This window comes from Eleutherodactylus coqui, chromosome 11, assembly GCF_035609145.1.
Source record: "Eleutherodactylus coqui strain aEleCoq1 chromosome 11, aEleCoq1.hap1, whole genome shotgun sequence".
NCBI lineage: Eukaryota > Metazoa > Chordata > Amphibia > Anura > Eleutherodactylidae > Eleutherodactylus > Eleutherodactylus coqui.
Window position 1 is genome coordinate 17,477,894 of NC_089847.1, and position 21,299 is coordinate 17,499,192.

The 21,299-nt window shown below is 47.5% G+C and overlaps 1 protein-coding gene and 1 long non-coding RNA gene across 2 annotated transcripts; one reads left to right on the forward strand and one right to left on the reverse strand.

Moving 5' to 3' along the window:
* Positions 1 to 274: 274 nt before the first annotated feature.
* On the reverse strand, positions 275 to 1,920 carry LOC136581877 (uncharacterized). The gene is made up of 3 exons (XR_010787096.1): positions 1,675 to 1,920; positions 778 to 923; positions 275 to 551 (listed from the first exon to the last, which is right to left on the reverse strand). It is a non-coding gene; the product is annotated as an uncharacterized lncRNA (long non-coding RNA).
* A 241-nt stretch (positions 1,921 to 2,161) lies between these two features.
* Positions 2,162 to 17,867, forward strand: GPI (glucose-6-phosphate isomerase). Its single transcript, XM_066583481.1, has 18 exons — positions 2,162 to 2,339; positions 6,134 to 6,224; positions 7,012 to 7,080; positions 8,072 to 8,191; positions 8,270 to 8,353; positions 8,433 to 8,579; positions 9,843 to 9,914; positions 10,568 to 10,612; positions 10,771 to 10,824; positions 11,298 to 11,358; positions 12,370 to 12,413; positions 13,124 to 13,276; positions 13,352 to 13,481; positions 13,811 to 13,887; positions 15,487 to 15,615; positions 16,126 to 16,201; positions 16,292 to 16,358; positions 17,453 to 17,867. Exons 1-18 carry the CDS (start codon positions 2,221 to 2,223, stop codon positions 17,574 to 17,576), a joined length of 1,662 nt encoding a protein of 553 aa, XP_066439578.1. The 5' UTR covers positions 2,162 to 2,220; the 3' UTR covers positions 17,577 to 17,867.
* Positions 17,868 to 21,299: the final 3,432 nt, after the last annotated feature.

Here is a 21,299-nt window from a genome sequence, read left to right on the forward strand (position 1 = left end):
TTTCCGCTGTAGCACAGCGGAAAATAGCGTGAAACCGCCTCTACGCCTACCGCCAGCCGCGTCACATGCCGCTGCGGTGCGTCTCACGCTCTATTACCCATGCGCACTGAGGCGTCATGCGGGACTCCGGAACCAGAGGTAGGTATTGGGGTCTCTTGGGGCTGCCGTGATGGGCTCCGCCCCGGAATTCCATGGCGGAGCTCGTCGCAGCCGGCTTTACAGCGTGGGTAATCAGGAGCCTGAAAACATAAATAAGGTAAAACAAAAAAACAAATTCAAATCACGTTTTATTATTTATTAAAAATTTGGATTTTACACCAAGTGTCATGCCCTGATAAACCAAAGGCTGCTGTGTTTGGGGATCTTTTCTGTTTACTCAATCGGTGTAAAATATTGCGCAGTTTTTCAGGATACTCCAAAAAGCTTATAAAAAAAAAAAAAAAGTGAGTCACCGGCAAAAAGCAGTCCATAAAACGAAGGGTTTCAAGATTGCTGAACGTCGAGGGTCTCTTCACTGTCGGACAGCCTTCCCATTCTCAAGGACGTCAGATCTGCAGGAAATAACGAAAAATCAGCAGGTTAACAGTCACATCACACCAGTATTACTGATCCCTAGATCCGCTCCACCCACTTACATTGACCACTACTCCCCCAACCTGGTCAGAAGAATCATATATACGTACACACACGCGCGTGCGAAAACCTGCAAATATGCGCAAAATAAGCACGTATGAGCAGATGCACGCAATGAAAATTTTAGCAGATGCAGCAGCTTACCTCGACGAGTTATGTCAGCTTGTGTGCAAGCGAAGCGAAATTCTTCTCAAAACGCGTCCAAACGTCAGGATCATCTCCATACGTAAGTTTGCAAAAAAAAGCGCACAAATCTCGGGTGGCCGCGTCTCCCCACGTAGCGCACAAATCTGCAAAAAAAGACAGGTTGCGTCAGGTGGCGTCGCGCAAATTTCAGGTGACGTACTCACCAGACGTAGCGCACAGCGAATTAATCTCAGGTAGGTACTCGCCAGACGTAGCGCACAGCGAATTAATCTCAGGTAGGTACTCGCCACACGTAGCGCACAGCGCATTAATCTCAGGTAGGTACTCGCCACACACAGCGCATTAATCTCAGGTAGGTACTCACCACACGTAGCAGCACAGCGCATTAATCTCAGGTAGGTACTCACCACACGTAGCGCATTAATCTCAGGTAGGTACTCACCACACGTAGCGCACAGCGCATTAATCTCAGGTAGGTACTCACCACACAGCGCATTAATCTCAGGTAGGTACTCACCACACAGCGCATTAATCTCAGGTAGGTACTCACCACACGTAGCGCAGAAATCTCAGGTAGGTACTCACCACACGTAGCGCAGAAATCTCAGGTAGGTACTCAGCACACAGCGCATAAATCTCAGGTAGGTACTCAGCACACAGCGCATTAATCTCAGGTAGGTACTCAGCACACAGCGCATTAATCTCAGGTAGGTACTCAGCACACAGCGCATTAATCTCAGGTAGGTACTCAGCACACAGCGCATTAATCTCAGGTAGGTACTCAGCACACAGCGCATTAATCTCAGGTAGGTACTCAGCACACAGCGCATTAATCTCAGGTAGGTACTCACCACACGTAGCAGCACAGCACATTAATCTCAGGTAGGTACTCACCACACAGCGCAGAAATCTTCCTCTCCCACGTTGAAAGTAGTATAAAAGGCTCCAACCATCAGCTTCCTCTTCCTCGCGGGCAAATTCAAGTACCGGTGACGTCACCGGTCACGTGGGCGCGGGCACAGCTCTCATCGTGCACGGCAGCTGAACTGTACTGCTCGTGCACAATGGGAGGTCACATGGTGCCGATTCCAGCCACCTCATTGGCTGGAATCGGCAGCAGGAATAACCGCAGTGTAAACTACTAATATGCCCCCCCTGCTCCTATCTACTCGGCCTCCAGAGGAGACATATTGGTGAAGACAGCAGACTTGGTCTACACAAACATGGCGGCCGCTACCATCTCCATGAAGAAGAGGTCACGTGACAGGCGACAAGCGGGCTTGGCTCTTGTAGGCGTCCTATTGGCTGTTGGCGGAGCACGTGGGGCGCATCAGGTGGGCGTGCCCCCCCTCCTCAGCACTGAGCGCTGATAAGAGGCGCTGCTCCCCCCCCGCGCCCGCCTGTCCTCCCTGCGCTCCACAGCTCCACCAGTTCTCCACCATGGCTCTCACCAGCGACCCCGTCTACCAGAAGCTCGCCAAGTGCTACGAAGCCAACCATGCCAGCTTCAACCTGAGGAAGATGTTCGAGGCGGACAAGGAGAGGTTCAACAAGTTCAGGTGAAGGGCGGCTGCTGACGTCATCTAACGGCTAATGATGTCACTTATGTCATTGGAGGGTATTAACCCTTCCTGTGCTGCAAGGTGAAATGCAAAAAATTTGCACATTGCATCGTTTTCTGTCCTGCAATAATGGCCTGCAGCAGGGAATCATCCTGTCTGGAGGCTGAAGGGTTAATGTTGGGTTTGATACAATGTAGCTGTAAGTTAACCCCTTCCCTGATGGCAGGAGGTGTGCATTATAGCAGCTAAAGGGTTAAGGTGACTCTTTTCTGCATGTCACACTGCTGTCACCCTCACTTTCCTTGTGCAATGGAGTCCTGTTTAACCCCTGGTTTGCCTGCATGTCAGAGAAGGGGTTAACTGATGCGCCTGCAGCCTGCGGCGCCGACTATGACCGCTGCTGCTCCAGGACTCGGACCGGTTGGGGCGCATTCATGCAGAGCGATGACTTACAAAAAAAATCATTGCACTATATATATAATTTTTAGCTCTTGCTGAAGTTGAAGCTGGGGCCCCAACTGTCATGTGGTGGCCCTATTATGTGGGGGGGCTTTAGGACCCTGCAGGCATCAGGGCTTGAGTGACTACAGCTCCTAAAGGTTGTGCTGTCAGGAGGAATCTGCAGCGGTAATGAAGGGGTTAACGTGTAACTTCTGTATGACTTGGCCATAATGGGGAGAGGGGTGTGGAGGGGGTGCAGGACCCCCCAGAAACGACTCGTGTGCAGCACCCTAACTTGCTCTGCGTGTCCTTGGTTCATCCTTGTGGTCGGTACGTGCAGCCGGTCACATCCTGCCCGCTGTCTCCTTGTAGTCCTGCTGCTGCATGTTGCATGCTGGGACTTGTAGTTTGTAACCCCCTCAGTCTGAAGATGAGCACAGCTCTCCAGTCCTTACTGCACATTTGTCATTCATCTCCTTCGTTAAAGGGCCGGTAGCGGCTCATGATTCGGGGGGGTTAGAGTGTGAGCTCCTGGGGCAGGTATCGTCTTATGGATGCGGTGGGGGGTTAGAGTGTGAGCTCCTGGGGCCGCACATCTAGAGGAGGATACATTGTATCATTGCTATAAGATGGCAGGAAGTTCTTGCAATTATCATCATTTCACTTTTTATTGGGTTTTGTAATAGAATAACAAGGCTGACATATCTGTTGCGTTGGAGTTCTTGCAATCGTCTTGACTAACGCCTGCAGGGAGTTTCTTTCCGCTGGTTGTGCCACCGCTGCCCTCCCCGTGTGCGGCCGCCGCGCTGCCCGTTACATAACGCTTCTGGCATTCCGGTTTTGTAAGATGCGTTGCAGCCTCACAGTGGATGTTTGGATGTTGCCAGAGAATGGCTGCTGATGTCATGAGCCCCCCAGTAGGATGACAAGACCCTACACGCTGCCCCTGCTGGCCAATCAGAGGGTGTAGTGTCTTGTACTAGTACACAGTATATCGGGTAGTTAGAGAAGCCGTGCCGCCATCTTTGCCATCGAGGGTCGTGTTAAAGTGGTGGGTGACGCCTGATCTTGTAGGCCCGGGTTGTGGTTGCAGCTGCTATGCCCGTATCACACTGGTGTAAGTGCCTTTGTGCCACATATTTGCCCAAGGGGCGTAGTCAGTTTTTGCACAGAAGTTTCATGTGTGCAAAAAAGAAAATGCAGCCGCACTTCTGTTAATTAAAACGGGCAATTTAGTGAATTATTCAATATGTGATATTTTTGTGCATGTGAACAAACCCCCTTGACATCAGTGGGCTCTAGTCACTGCGTATTGCGCAGGCAGATACATCCGTGTGACGCCGGTCTTACTGCGATGTCCGTGCGCCTTCAGTAGTTGGCAATCTATTCCTTCCCCTGAAAATACATGAACCCTCAGATGACCCCCGTACACATCAGCTAGTCGGCCGAGTGCCCCGCTGTCATGTTAAGTAAGGGGGCGCTCTGGTTCCTTAATAAGTACGCCTGTTGCTTTAAATAAAGTGGTTCTCTGCTCGATCACCTTGTCCTTCCTGGCACGCTTATCTCCGGATGTCGGGCAATTGCCCGTAGAAGACTACTTATAGCGCCACTCGCTGAGGCTTCCTAGAAGAGCGCGGCCCCCGCTGCAGGCAGTTGTATCCTGACTGATCTCTGGCAGGTCTGAGCCAAGAAATATCCAGCAAGACAATCTGTATCTGGCGGTCTGGCCCCTGCGGCTCGTTCTTGCGGGCGGCCGTGCCCGGTGTGCCGCACTTGGTCTCACGTTCTGCTGTCAGTATACAGGTTTTTCCTGAGGTTATATTTAGCATAACCTTCACCCTTGCGGCTTCCTCCCCCGGTTGCCCTGCAGCCTGTGGACGGAGATGAGTTGGCAGAGAGCGCAGCTCTGGAGGTCTGCAAAGTTGAGGCCTGGCTGTAATTCTGCAGTATAACATGGTGTCCTACTTCTTGTTCTGGGCCGTGGAGGGGGCACGGCTAGCACATTGGCATGGGGATGAGTCACAGAATGGGCCATCAAGTGAGCGGAGTGCTGTATCCAGGGCTGCGGTTGCTGCTGACTGTATGGCTCCCATAGACTTCAGTGCGCCCTGTAACATCTGAATAGGGACCATTAAACCTGTGACCGCGGGGATGGTCCTGTAATTGGTATACGACACTCTAGCCGTTATGTAATAGACGGCAAGAGATCTGTGCCAAGCTGAGACATGCGGGCAGATGCAGCGACTCACAAGGTGAATATTTCATGCCGTTGGTCAAAAATAACTTGCTCGTCTGGAAAGCAGCAGCCTCATGTAACCAGCCTGTGCCACCCCGTGAGGGATGTCCGGGCTGCCAGCAGATGCCAGTTACATCACGGAGCCGCCCTGCGTCTTCAGTAATGTCCTTGATAGGAATGTGAGAGATCGGAATCATCAGATGGTGAAACTGCTTCAACAATGGCGCATCACTGCTATATGCATCACTTTCTGACTGGTGCAGGTCCAACCTCTGGGATCACCCCTGATCCTACGATCGAAGGGGGCGCAGCGCTGGTTATTTAAAGGGACTGCAGCACAGATCTAATCAGTGATTTGGGCTGCTTACCTGCATGGATGGTGCAGAGAGAAGTAAGGATGTGTCATTCTCCATCATGGGAGTTCCACTGGTTGGACCACCGATGATCATGAGGTGATAGACCACCACTAGGCTTTTCTATCACTCTGACATGGGAATCGCCCTTTAATGTATGTTAACCCTGTGTCACTTGCTTGACTACAGCATACAGGGGGTTAAGTATTATACACCCAAAAATGGAGTCTTCAATTTGGGAGTCGTGATGCTACTCCAGTGTCAAAAGTTAAACCCTGATGCTGACTACTTCAGGTGGGGGACTGATACAGACCTAGTAATCTACACCATCCTGCAAGAAGTAATTGGACCCCTGAGCAAGAATCAAAAGTAGTGTTTATGTCCATATCTTAGTACTTAGCAGGGCTCCTTTGGCCCCAATGATATCTGATACTCCCCATGGCATACCTTCCACAAACATCTGATACACCTTAGCCGGTGTTTCCCTCCACTCATCCTGCGAATGTCTAGTAAGTTCTCTCAAAAGAGAAAAACATGGGCTGCCATGGGCATAGCCCATCAAAGAGCTGTAATCATTGGGCAAAGGGCACCTATAATCTGCCAGGCCCTTGTATACATGGACTGTAATAAGAACGTCCTCTGACTTATGTTGACTGTTTGCTAGGCCTGTAACCTCATGATTGTCGCTGATGTTCCTTGTTGCATTTGTAAGATAACCTCTCTGATCAGAGGATTAATGCCGCTCTGTCTTGTCGTTGCAGCAAGGTCCTCACCACCGGAGAAGGAGACATCTTGGTGGATTACTCCAAGAACCTAATCAATGAAGATGTGCTCAAGATGCTCATAGAGCTGGTAAGGTTTCCTAGTAGTCATAGATGAGTGCAGCCAGTGGCCTGCCTGTTCCTGAGCTGACATGCTCTGTGCTGCTGTTATAGACTTCTGATTCCTGATTATGGGCTTGCCTGCGTATGGCTATGACTTGATTGGCACTGTGCCGACCGGCCATCATGGGCTTTATGGCTGTGTAGCTGTTGCCCTGCGCTCCACTCTTGTATCATCTCTGGTCTCTAATGCAATCGCTGAGGGAAGCGACAAAGTGCCTTACTTAATAATTAATGGTGCAACAGAGGAATGTTACAAAAGAGCCACAAATTCCTCTTGTGTTCAACAGAAGCCTTCAGCAAAACCAAAAACTGATGCAATATATGGCATCTCATCCCTCTGCAACGCTCCACTTGAGAAGCTGCAACTCCCAGTGGGGGTGCATTCCCTCTCTAGGCTTAGTAAATCTACCTGACCAGAGGACATGGCCTTTGGGACACTTAATGTTGGCGTCCCTGCTGCAGCGATCACCTGTCTGTAGTAAGACTAGCTAATGTTGCTCTAGCAGAATGGTTACTGATGGCAGTGCTGACCATTAGGCTGGGCAGCAGCGATAGAATGCAGAACCAAGGGGATGCCCGCCACATTCCGGCAGTCTGCCTTGTGCATGTGGGGCATTCTGTAGTAGAGCATCACATACTTGACCTTAGTTAGGAGGGAGGTGGTTGGTGGGTGAGCTAATCAGCTTCTGTGTGGGGAGGGGGACATGTCTCGTGACATCTGGCTCCGACTAATGCTCTATTTTTACATCTTGCAGGCCCGGTCAAGAAAGGTTGAGGAAGCCAGAAAGCGCATGTTCTCTGCCGAGAAGATAAACTTTACTGAGGTACTGGCTGTAACCCCTTCGCTGCCATATTCTGCATACTACTGTGACCACACACACACGCTATGAATTTTGTCATGATCTGCACCAATTCCACATCCTATTACTTTCTATGGGGACTGCCTCTGGTGCAGGTTTTTCTTTATACATGTCGATTTGAAATGTGCATGCAGAATAATGGAAATGACACGTCACTTCTTGATGTGGGTTCCATGTTGGGAATGCTATATGCAGATTTGCCCACTGAAAAGAGCTGAAGCCATGTGCGTAGCCACGGCTCTTACTGCAGTTTTTGAAAGTGATATCTGCATTGGATTCCACCGAATTCGCATGTAATACCGCAGCAGAAACCTGCAGGTATTCTGGGTGGTGATTCTGCAGCCTCATTGGCTGCAGCAGTCACATGATCGCCATAAATCTCTAAGGCTGCAGTGCTGGGTCCTGGTGGCTTCAGAGGGCTCAGTATCTGTCTATTATTGTACCCCAGAAGGTCCTATTGAAAAGTTTGTCCATTACCTGGGCCACCCCTTTAAGATATTGCTAGAACAGAGACTAATGCCCCACTCTACCTGAAATGCTATGTGTATGACTCTCTATTTACCCCTCATTGGGCTTGGTAGTGGGACACTAATCCTGGTAGGGTGTGGACTGGATGGTTGGTTTGGCAGGAGAGATGCAAGTTCACCTGAGGTTGCATTTTCCTTATGTGGCCGGGTTCAGACTCGCCCCAGGTGTGGCGTTTAATTTCTTTCAATCAATGCCAAACTGCAAGAAATTCTGGTATGAGACGGGTTGGCTTGTTGTAATTGGCACGTTCTCATCAGTTGTAGCAGACCTCAACATGCGATGAAGCAGATAAGGAGTAGATTGGATACAGCCGAGTCATTCTACATGCACACTTTGTGTTTGTGTAGGGATTGGCTGTACCACTTCTATGGGGCTGACTGTTTTTCTTGCCTCTATGGTTCTCACTTATCTCTCCTTGCACCCCTAGAACCGTGCTGTGCTGCACATTGCCCTGCGCAATTGTTCAAACACTCCTATCCTGGTGGACGGCAAAGATGTGGTGCCAGAAGTCAATGCTGTCTTGGCGAAGATGAAGGCGTTTAGCCAGGTACCATGCCGGCGGTGTTGGCGTCTGTCATTGCTGCTCCATTACTGGGTGATGTGACATGTCAACCTTGTTTTCCAGAGGGTACGCAGCGGAGAATGGAAGGGTTACACTGGGAAGGCCATCACCGATGTGGTGAATATTGGCATCGGAGGCTCTGATCTGGTAAGGGTTACCCTATAGCTCTGTAGTCTTGGGAAGTTGATGGTGTAGAAGACCTGACTGTCTGCTGGTCTTCTTCCAGGGTCCACTGATGGTCACTGAGGCGCTGAAGCCATACTCCAAAGGCGGCCCCCGGGTCTGGTTTGTATCTAACATTGATGGGACCCACATGGCCAAAACGCTGGCAGAGCTCAACCCGGAGACCACGCTCTTCATCGTTGCATCCAAGGTAACGATTAACCTGCTGGCAGCGGATCTGGACTTTGTGCCAGATGACCAGACTAAGTAGATTCTACTGTTTGGTGTCCTGATGATTGCAGTTGACTTAACGCTGCAACAAGGAATGTGCCTCGAGCTTCTGACTTGCAGCTTATAGACTCCACGTCCCTGTAGTTGGTACGCGGTTATACACAAAGGAACCAGTTTAACTTTTAACAGATCCAACACCTGAGTATACAGAAAAAAAATTTTGCAAAGCTGTAATGACTCTGCAGATTCTATAGAGAGCAGGGTGGAGCTCTTGGCAGAAGCATCCTCATGGAGGAGCAGAGTTTTCTCCGCCTCCTTTTTAATTGTGGCATCTACTTGCTTTGTGCTTCTAACATGTAAGACCTGTATAGGTCAGATGTAAAGCACTCCCTCAGCCTGCGGCCTGTCTTACACTTTGGGATCTGATCTCAGTTTGAAGTAATAGCAAGAGAAGTCGGCACCAGAAAAATAAAATAAAAGGCTGAAAAGCCAACTAATTAATATGCATTAAAATTAATGTATGTATAGGATGATCCCCGCTTGCATTGAACACCCCCTCAAAACAAACAGGTTCTTGTAACAGCATACCATTGCTATTGCCTAATGTTTCACCTGAGGAATTGGGTTGTGAACTGCAAGTCTTTACCTTCGTTTGCCTGAGTAGTCGGTGCTATAACTCATCCATCCTGCAGGGTCCCGCTGTTTGGGTGAGTGCATGGGGTGTGATCAGGGGAAAGGCAAAACTGTTACTTACTACACTCTGCTGTCCCAAGTTCATAGCCCTATTGGACAATGTACAGAGACCGCACTCATCACACCAGTCACTATCGAGTCTCTGCCCCGTGGGCCTCCCTACAGTATGCTGTCTGATCACTTATGTAGCAGAGGGTCGGGGCGTGGGGTATCTCTGCTCCCCTATATTGTCACCTGTGACTGCAGGATATTTTCATTCGATCTCAGACTGTTTAGGAAAATTTGTTTCTGACTTGATGTACTTGCAAAAACTCTTGCAGCAGTGTAAGGGCCGCATTCAGACGGCTGGATATCCGGTCAGTGTATTACATGGACCCCTTATAGCCAATTAGACTACTCACGTGCCCCTGCTGCTTTTCCAGCACACGGATGTGCATCTGCTGCGGGCAATGTGCCCAAGAATCTCGGGTGTAACACTTGTATGCCATCAGTCTGTGCTGCAGAGCCGTTCGGCCTTCATCTCTTAACTCCTAACTTATCTTTATTCCAGACTTTTACCACCCAGGAAACCATCACCAATGCCGAAACTGCCAAGGAGTGGTTACTGAATTCTGCCAAAGATGTGAGTATGAGAAGATGGTGCGTGCCATCATATAAATGGCGCAGTGTTGGATGAAGCTGATTAAATCGCAGTTTTTTTCCTTCTGCACCAACAGGGGGGGGGGGGGGGGGTTAAAATGAGCTGAACTAGATGGACATGGTCTTCATTCAGCCTTACATACTATGTTGCGCCATATCTAGAAACGGTCCTCTTGATAGACATAGCAAAAGGCTGGCATCTAGGGAGCCTTGGCTCGGAGTATCAATGCAAAGACCTCTTAAGATGTTACAGGTGTGCCCTGAGCTTGTCGCTTATAGATGGGTACCTTCCAGGGTGATCCAATGACTTGTACCTGATAACTACAACCCAGTATTGGTTGTCTTCTGACATCCATGACTCGTATTGATCCAACCTCATACCAATCTATGCCAGCATTTGGGAGTTTGTGGCGATATTGATGGTGGCGTCACCCATCCTGACAGCTGATGGGTGAGCAAAACCAGATGACCACATCAGCCTGGTTTAATGAGTACCAAATATGAGACGACCCGAACATCAGATCTTGATGAGTTCAAAGGTTGTAGGATCTCTTTATATAGGCTGTAGGATGTCTGACAGGTCAGACTATGATGGTCGTGGATGTGACTCCATACTAACACTTCTTCTTCTTTCAGCCATCTGCAGTGGCCAAGCACTTTGTTGCCCTCTCTACCAACGCAGTGAGTGTCCTTATTTTATTTCCTACTTCATTGCTTCCCATAACTGCAACTTCCAGCATGCATCAATGGCTAATAGCTCTGGGCATGCTGGGAGTTGTAGTTGTATGGCGTAGTACATTAACCCTGCACTTATTGACCTTGTTCTGTTTCCTCTACAGCCAAAAGTAAAAGATTTTGGAATTGACACGGCCAATATGTTTGAGTTCTGGGATGTAAGTATCTGATGGGGGGGGATTATACTGAATCTATTGAACAGGTTATACAGCGGTGATCTCCAACCTGTCCCTGCTGGAAGACCACAACTCCCAGTATCCCTCCCTCAGAGCATGCAGGGAGTTGTAGGTTTGCAGCAGCTAGAGATTACTGGTGGTCCCCGCTGTCCTGGCTATACAGTGATGGAGGGAGATGGGCGATCAGTGTCTGTACATAACCCTGCAGACAGCTGATGGTAACATGATGCTTCCCCACTGGGTTATTCTGGGGTCTGGCCTTTCCGGTGACCTTTCTTGCAGTTTGTAAGGCGGCTGCTCTACTGTACACTGAAAGGTCATTCACTAGTTCAATGTCAGGAAAGTGTACCCTCTGCTGACCTCAGATCGTACAATGCTTCTAAATACAAAACCATAACCTATAGGGGGCAGTATACAATGATGTGCAGTTATATATGGTCTCTTCTTGCCTCTAGTGGGTCGGAGGTCGCTACTCTCTCTGGTCTGCCATTGGGCTCTCCATTGCCCTCCATATTGGTAAGAATCTATGCAGTTACACAGGGGGAGGCTATTAATATTGGGGTGTCATACACCAGTCCTGATCATTTAAGTTCCAAGATGTTTCAGTCCAAAAGGACCAGACACACTTTAGGGATTTAACCTGCTGGTGTATTTTTCAGCTTTTTTTCCATGGCCTCAGGGATTTTTTTTTTAGATCACTTTTGCACTTAAAAAATGTTTTCAGTTTATAAAAATTGAAGTTTACACCAAGTACAGTTATTTCCTCATCTTTGCTTCAGATGTTTTGATATATAATTTGTACGGCATGTATACGCGGCAGTAGTTTTTGGTTGGTGTCTGAGGTGGGTTCTGGGTCCCCACCCCCGCCCTCTATTCCCCAGACCTCCTATAACACCTCTGGGGTCACTTATTTTTCTTTGTCACACTTTTCCACTGTAGCTGGGACGTCCATAGGAGCCGCATCCAGTTACAGAGGAAACATCCCTGTAGTGACAAGTCACTGGCAGAGCTGTTCTGGCTCCGCTATGGCCCTGCAGCTCTGCTGTGTCAGTGGGCACTCGGTGATCATCTGGTCAAATAGTGGAAGTGGCACTTCTGCTTTTCTAGTTGCTAGATGGCACTTATTGAGTGGGTCTTCGTCTGTGACTAATCTCCGAGGACCCGACCTGCTCCTGCTATATTGCTTGGTCTTTGATAGGTTAAACTGAAGTTTTTATGAAATGCACCAAACGTGATAAAAGGCATACACCCTTAAAAACTTGGTGCCTTCTAGGCTTGTTTTAAAGCCAGAAAGTGTATGCATGCACTGAGCGCCCTCCACTGATCACAAGTGGCAAGTGCCGAGAAGTTGCCAATATGACATGCACCAAAACCTGTGACTATTTCCATCCCACAAATAGAGCAGTACCCCCAGCATCGTCTTGGCCTCCTCACATGTTTCAGTTTTTTTGTCTTTTTTTTTTCTTAGGGCCTTCGGCCATCTTGGCTGTGGTGGTGTAACATATATATATATATATTTTTTTTAAGGTTATGACAACTTCCAGAAGCTTCTTGCTGGCGCTCATTGGATGGTGAGTTCGGTCTTGAATTTCTTTTAATGTTAAACTAATCTCACTTATTCACTTTTCCCATTGCTGCTGACTCTTCAGATTAAGGCCACTTTCAGACAAGTGTGTTTTAGGTCTGTGTTTTGCAGACCGTAATACACGGCTAATGTAAGTCTATCTCTTCACAGGTTTTTTTATGCACCATATATGACCTTTTGCCTCTATTTTCTATTGGGAAAAGGATGGATCAGTAATTGTCTATTTGAAAATGAAACCAATGAAGTCAAATGCAGATCAAATACCGCCTGCATACAGCTGTAATGTCTGTGGCACATCCCTATTACTGATGTATTACAATATGACCAAGGGGTTTTCTGGGACTTGCTTATTGATCTATCTTCATTTGAGTGCCACAAGACGCTTCAGACAGTTGATTGGTAGCAAACCCAGACGATCAGCTATAATGACGATCCTCAGGATACGTCCCCAATAGTTAAATCCCACAAAACTTGTCTGCATATCTGCTGAGAAGTCTCCCCTTTCTGAAAAGCTCACCTGAATAATAGGGGTCTGCTTTCTTAAACTACAATAAAGATGTTCTGCTCTGAAAATTGGAGCTTGATTAAAGCTGAGCTAATGGCCATGTACAGTGCCATGCCCCCTCCCCAAGCAACCCCATAAATTAGTCCCAATGACAACTCTGATGCCAAAATACAGTTTAATTTGCCTTCCAGGACAATCACTTCCAGAACACTCCTCTGGAAAACAACATCCCAGTCATTCTGGCCATGCTGGGCATCTGGTACATCAACTTCTACGGCAGTGAGACTCAGGCCCTGCTGCCCTACGACCAGTACATGCACCGCTTTGCAGCCTATTTCCAGCAGGTCTGTACGGTCTTACCTCTGCTTCTTGCTGACCACTCCTCGTCCTACTAAACACTTGCATTCTCTTCCTTGCAGGGAGACATGGAGTCCAATGGAAAATACATCACTAAGACTGGAGCTCGTGTCAACTACAACACTGGACCTATAGTGTGGGGGGAGCCCGGAACCAATGGCCAGCATGCCTTCTACCAGCTCATACACCAGGGTAGGTCCTAAAGCCTTGCAAAGTAAACAAGGGATCGTCTTGCTTGCTGTCTGCGGTATCTGCAGCATGGGTCTGAAACTAGCAGCAATTCATCTGAGTGGCCATGTTACACTGAATGCTGCTGCCCCCTACAGTATAGTAGTGAATTGCAGCTGTTTGAGTGCAGCAGTGCTTTTTGTGTTTGATATTGCCATCTAGTGGCAGAACTGAATATTGCATTCAATAAGTTTCTATTTGAAGTATTTCTGAGACTTGCAGGTCAGGAAAAATGTTTGGAATATGACAACTCTTAACATGTAACCCAATGCAAACTATTCTCTTCACTGCAGGCACTCGCATGATCCCTTGTGACTTCCTAATACCCGCTCAGACCCAAAATCCAATCCGCAAAGGACGTCACCACAAGGTAAGAAGTTAATGTACATGTAGGGATATGGAAATCCTTTTTTTAACTGTTAATATTGAAGACTTTAATGACATTCAGTCTGCAAGAGTCCAGCATGTAATGGCCGATATCCCAGGCGTCTCAGTTCTGCTCTGCAAGTGACGAGCAAATGTAGAGGTACCTAAACGGAGACTCTGTATTGGCTAATGAGACTCTCGAAAAAAAACACCTTGCTTTGGAGGAGTCAGAGCAGCCATGTATTGTGCTCAAGGAACTGAGGGCCGTGTACTGTCACATTACTGCGGCAGAAATGGACAGCTGGTCGCTGAGGGTTTTGGCCACGTTGCCTTCAGCAATAAGGTTTTCATTTAGGGCAAGTCTTTCCTTTTGTCTCAATCAGGATATAACGAAGCTTTACTGGGGTCACTAGTAACTAGAGTGCAGTAACTCAGATGTGCTATTCAGTTTACAGGTGCCTTCAATGTTGTTCTGTTGACTTGGTGACCTTCCAGGTCTGGAGAAACAAAGATGGCTGCACCACTTCTGACTACCTGATGTACCTTGTATTAGTATGCATCAGTAGTCTAAGACTCTACACGCTGCTCTGAACGGCCAATCAAAGCAGCATGTAGTGTCTTAGACTAATGCAGAGCGTACATCATGCAGTTGGAGAAACTGTGCTGCCATTTTTTCCCAGGCCTGGTAACTTGCTTTAAAGAGTCATCAACTTTTGAGCTCCATAAACTAAGTATTGGAGCTCAAAAGTGAAGAAGCAGATTCTTTCATACTCACAAATGCCACGTTCCAGCGCTGTCCCCAGTCAACACCTGCCAGGAGCTTGACTTTGTGTGTGCACATCTCCCAGTCATCTGACACTATTTCGTAGGTCTGACTTCTATAGAGGTATACTAAAACTTAAAGGATTTGGTACAGACTGTAGTATCTGTTCTTTTGATTGCTTGGCTAGGAAATGCAAGTAGAGCTTCCATGGTGGCTGACCATGGCTACAAAGGCAATTCCCCCAAACTGTCTTAGGTGGGGGTTAGACACAATTATCGCTTAAATTCACTCAAGTCTTTTGAGTGTTGTGTTTAAACGCATGGCCATCATGCAGTTTGCTTATCATTGTCTTTCAGCAAGCTGAAAGAACTGAGCCTTATCAGGACCGCATGCTGTGTTCTCAGCTGGATACCGCTCGGAGAACACAACCTGAGTATGAAGACAGTGGTCCAGCTGTGTTCTGCATACCCCGCTTGAAGTACTCAGCTGTATACCAGCTGAGCGATCCGTGAACACAGGAGTATTCAGACGACAGTGGTCCAGCTGTCTTCTGTATACAGCGGGAGCCTTTCTTTACACACTAATAAGCTCTTGAGTAGCTAATTGGCTCCTTAAGAGCTTATGCAAAGTGAACACTCGACTGTCACACAAACTGCCATTTGAACTGTCATCTTGCTGTGTAAATGCACACCATGGTTATCTCTCAAAAGATTGCTTTTGAGTGAATTTAAAGCAATCATTGTCTAAATGGGCCTTTAATCTGAATATTCTAATTAGAGCTGCAATCAACCAGATAAAAGCCTTTTGCCTGTGAGGAAACAATTCTCATTTCTGTGCTAGATCCTTATGGCCAACTTCCTGGCACAGACTGAGGCGCTCATGAAGGGGAAGTCTACAGAAGAGGCCAAGGCTGAGCTGCAGGCATCCGGACTGTCTGGAGAGGCGCTGGAGAAACTGCTGCCCCACAAGGTAAGTCCCTCCGCTATATCCTGGCTTTCCCACACAAATCTCTAGCCACCAGTCAGACTTGTGGATTTTCTTGATTAACATAAGTCTTATAGCCATTCAGTGAATGGACTGATGCTGCAGACCTTACTAGGAGACATCGGCTCTGTGGCTGCAGCTAATCCATCAGTCATGTGGATCACTTTAGGGTTCAGTAAGCTGTAGCATAATGGAGTATCTACAGACTCCTAGAAAAGATCCAGTTCTGAAATGAATGGAGCGTACAATGTATCAGTGCTCAATCACCTGACTACGAAGGGTGCAGTAAGGGTGGCATGGGGCGAAACCTCCACCGATCAGACTATCCAGTAGCTAGGTGATACTGTAAGTCTGTTCTGTAACACACTGCCTAACACCTTTGTGTAGGAGTAACTAAGCTGTACTACTTGTACAACATTGGATAAGTTCCATAAGCAGTATAGCATCTGCTTGCTGATGGTTTCCAGGCTTTATATATATTTTTTGTCTCTTTAGGTATTCGAAGGAAACCGACCAACCAATTCTATCGTATTCAGCAAACTTTCTCCTTTCATCTTGGGCGCTTTAATTGGTGAGTCTATAGGACTGGACACGGAGCTCTTGGTTTAAGATGTGTTCCCTGCCTGTGACTTAACCCTTCATGTTGCCTCATCTCTTCTAGCCATGTATGAGCACAAAATCTTTGTTCAAGGAGTGGTGTGGGATATCAACAGTTACGACCAGTGGGGGTAAGTATTGAACTAGAGACATGGAGATGGGGGAACTTATTTCTTCCAAAAACTCCCCCCTTTGTCAATGTGTGGTGTTGTATCTCTGCCTTAAGAGATGGTATACAATATATAACCTACAGAGAAGTGCAGCCATGTTTCCTTAAACCCCTTGAAGAACCCAAATCACAGTAAAAACTAGAACTGGTAACCAGTCCAATTAACCCCTTCCTGATGTTCACCATACAAGTACAGTGCAGGCTGGGTGCCTGAATGGCACGGGCTCAGCAGCCGAGCCCACTACATATACTGCAAGTGTTGGCTGTTTTTGACAGCTGACTCCCACCATTGACAGCTGCAACTAGCGGTCACACAAACTGCAGCTGTTGAAATGCCTTTATCAGTTCTTAGGGTGCCTTCACACTGCCAATAAGGTTGTGATTGTGTGAAAACGCATAATTATAATAAAACTAAGAATTTTAAATGGTTTCATTTGTGATATCTTCACTCACACGATGCGTGGAAAAAATATTGCAGCATGTTCTATCTTTTTGCGCGATCGGCCATTGTTTTTAATGGGGCCGGCCATCACAGCCCTCAGTGATGCAAGGCTGTATTCACATAAACTCCTCGCATCACTGGAGATTTCACATGGTGTGGAGTGTGACATCTGGCTATGAATCGGGGCCCGATATCGCCCTTGCCCTAGTGTGAAGGAGCCCTGAGTGGCATTTAAACACCAGGATCGGTATTCGGAGGTTCTGCACTGCAACCAGGGGGTGCTGTTTGGTTGTCATAGGAGCCTGGGGCATCCTGTAAATGACTGCCTGTCAGAACATGGTGTGATGCAATACTACAGTATTGCATTATACTGTGTACGCAATTCATAATTCGTCTCGCAAAAAACAAGCAGTCATGTAACCATAATGTGTTTTTTTTTTTTTGTTTTTTTTTCTTTTTTGAAAGGGCCATTAGAAAAGGGATCAACTGTTGCAGTAATAAGTGCATGGTTAATGTCTAGTATATTTAAGCCATAACTATTGAGTGTCGATGCCAACTAAGGGGTAAACCGCAACTCTGTCATGCTCTGATCTAACTTTCTGTTTTCTCTGCAGTGTCGAACTTGGGAAACAGCTGGCGAAAAACATTGAGCCTGAACTGGAGTCTGATGCGGCTGTCTCCTCCCACGACTCTTCTACAAACGGTCTCATTAGCTTCTACAAGAAGCACAGGTGCTAAACCTGGAGCCGGCACTGAGCCAGCGGCTGCACCTCCGATGTCCTTGTCCCGTTCTCAGCTTTCAGCAAAAGGCACTTTCCTGACTGTAGTCTGTCCGTGTATTTCATGTCCTTGTTGTGTGGACGTAGTCAGTGGGGGATAATGGATGTCCGGTGTGCACCACATAGATGTAACTGCACTGGAGCCCAGGGTAGTGGACCTGCATCTCCCCGGCACTTGGGTCTTTATCTGTTTTGCACCTTACTGTCCTGTGCAAATAACGGTTTACAGAATAAAAACAATCACAAATCAGGTGTTCCGTGTCTCTGGCAATGTTCTGGGTTAAATGCGTGTTCAGGTGCCACTAAACGTTCTCACTTGTCTGCAGGAAGCAGATGGCTATGCACAGAGCCTGCAGTACCAACCCTGGCCACTGTGCATAGTCCTATTGAAGTGAATGGGACTTGTTCTGCAGTACTAATCTGGACCACTGCACAGTGTACAGAGCTGCCTGCTTACTGCAGCTAAGAAGCAGGACAACCCCTTTCACATATGCTGGATATATTAATCATGTGTTGCAAGGGAGGGTAGGGGTATCCCTTTGACTTCCATTGGGTTTTGGGTGGTGCGGGGCCTTGTGTAAGCTCCCAGCGCTGCCATGTATTGCAGCCCATGAAGTCATGGCTGTGTTTGGCTTAATTGGCTTCTGGTTTAGCGTACAATATACTGCAGTAGAACATGACTTGATAAGTCTTGGCATTGCCATATTCTAACCCACAGAATAAAGTGCACGTCACATTTACTACAGTGAGACCCCCGCTAAATCCCCTCCCCCCCCCCCCCTCCTAAAAGATTTTTTTTTTTTTCTCCTCCATTTGATCCCACTTGAGCTCTTAAGTGGGGTAATCTAATGAGTCACTGAGTATGTTCTCACCTTATGACACATAGAACATTGCCAAGTTACAACTTGTTTTACGAAGCTGCATAGATATGACTGCCTGCAATTTCCACTGAGAACGGACAGCAGCTGTGGGTGACAGAATGGTCTTGTTCTGCATATGAATGTTCTGACAAACTGTAATATTAGGGTACATTTGCACAGGTGATATCCCCTCCCCACGTGAGATATCTGACCAATTGCAATATGGTCAGATTTTGTATGTGAAACAAAACTCATGGCTTTCAATGTGTTCCCCACAAAAATTGCTGCCTGTCCTACTTTCAGGCAAATCCGTTTCAGAATCTGCCCTTTATTTCATATAGCGGCTAAAAAAAAATCTCCCTCACATGTAGATGTTCAGACTGATTTCCCCCTCGCCCATGTGAATGCATCCTTTAAATGAGCTGTCTGGTCCTCCTTTACTATTGATGACCTTTTCTGAGGATGGGTTATCGATGGTTGATCAGTGTGGATCCGCCGCTCAAGATTCCTCCAAGCCCAGATGGTACGGTCTGTATTGCAGCATCCCAGTTTGGGACTACAGGTACAGCATCTATTTGAAGTCAATGGGAGATGTGCCTGTAGTACCGAACCAAGCCACTGCAATATGGACAGCAGTATTCGCTTCCAGCATTGTCGGACTGACAGTGGGTCTAGGAATCAGCTGATCGGTTGGGTCCTGAGTGGCAGACCCTTATTCAACCCTTTTAAAGACAAAAACTAATGTGACCAGATTTTCTCTGGGACAGAGGTATGGTCAGGGGGCAGGGCTTATCACAACACACAAGCTTACCTCTGTTATAAAATGTACATGGCTGTGTCAAAAAAGACAAAGCAAATTCTGCAGCATTTCTGTATCCAACACAGTCAATCTTTACCGTTGGTGCTAAGAGCAGTGAGTGTGAAACTGCCTGAGGACATGGTGATGGCAAAATCCATAGGAGTTTAAGAGGGACTAGACATCTTTCTAGAGCGGAAGGATATTACAGGATATAATTTAAGTGACCAGCAGTTTGTTGATCCGGGTATACAGACAGGTAGGAACTAAGAGGTTGATCCAGGGATTAGTCTGATTGCCACTAGGGAGTCGGGAAGGAATTTCCCCCAAAAGGGCTAATTGGCTTCTGCCTCTTGGGTTTTTTTGCCTTCCTCTGGATCAACAAGGTTGAACAGGCTGAACTACATGGGAATTGTCTTCATTCAGCCTAACATACTATGTTACTATGTAATTTTGACTGGTAATCAGCCAATTACCCATAGTGGGTTTCATGCTATGAAGGGGTCCCTCTCACCACCTCTGTAAGCTTCCTGCTGTCCACACTCCCCAGTGGCTTGGTCAGGTGAGACCACTACGGGCTGCTGGGAACTGGAAGCTGGGGAACACTGACATTGGGTAGCATTTGGAGGGGGAGCGCCGCATAGTATAACAATTTCCCCAAAAATCCAGTTTCACTGGATCTTTATGAGCTGTAGGTGGCAAGCACTTGAGTGGTGCTGCAACCCCATTGCCATTAATGTCAGTGTGAGGTGGAAGGGTTACAGTGTGATCTTTGGTCATAACCAAATTGACATGCCTTGTGACCCATGCTGCTGTCTACCCATAGCCTCTAAACAAATCAAGGTTTGAAGCCTTGTGGGCCATGGCAACCTATGGCACACATGCCAGAGGCAGCATGCAGAGCTCCTCCTGCTGCCACGTGCCACCATGTTGGTGAATACCAGCAGGGGCCGTGGCTCCCTTGCTGGTATTTACTCAGCTGCGCTGATCCCAGCACACACGGTCAGTGTACAGCTAGGATTCACCCCCCCCCCATGTTTCCTCTTGGGTTCCACAGGAGGCAGCATCAAGCAGCACACACTGACGTCTGTGTGCACCCGGAATGAGCGGCACTTCCACAAGGAGGTGGGGGTAACTATATGGCCTCCAGGGGGTCACTACTACTGGGGGCTGCTGTGAGATGTTAATATGACTGTTGGGGGCACACCATGGGGAAGCTGCTGTTATGGCGGGGGTGCATGTTTACACGTGGCAGAGATTACCATGGCAAATTCTGCAGTATTTCCATGTCCAAAACAGTCAATCTGCAAGTTATCTATCCTGAAACAGCCTTGTCCTTTTATAACAGGTAAAATCATACGTTGTGATAAGCCCCCTTACATTGTTGGCACTATGCGATAAGGGTGTTTTGTGTTGGTTTGGGCACTGTCTCTAAAAGGTCTGCCATCACTGCCCTAAAGCCTCATGCCCACAGGTGGCTTCTGCAATTGTAAGCCCCTATAGCATGCTATGGAAAAGATTCTTCATGCACACGAGTGAAAACCAATTAGTTTCTGCTCAAGAATGATAAATCACACCATGCTCCCTTTTATAAGTGGTTCCCACACAGATGACTCCCATTGAATGGCCCATCTGCAGTACAGAAAAAGTGGGTATGTTTGGATGCCAGCTGGGCACAGGGTCACATTCCATCAGCCAAGTGTTCATTGGTTGGCTGATCATTGACTTTCAGCAAGCATTATCGCTCCCTGGTCATTCGTAGGTCTTCCTGTGTGAGCGGAGAAATACACAGATGGGCTGTGAGGACAAACAATTAAACTAATCATCTACATACCAGAGATAGTCTGTATAAAACAAAGGCCGATCGGCACTTGTTACAGCAGGTCAAGAATTTGGCAGATGAAAAATGATCCCAAACATCTAGGATTGGCATAACCAGTTGGTCAGACACTAACCAATGTACAAGACAATGCCCTAGTGGGAAATTGCCTAACACTTCCCAAAAATATAATTCTGCCTGGAAATT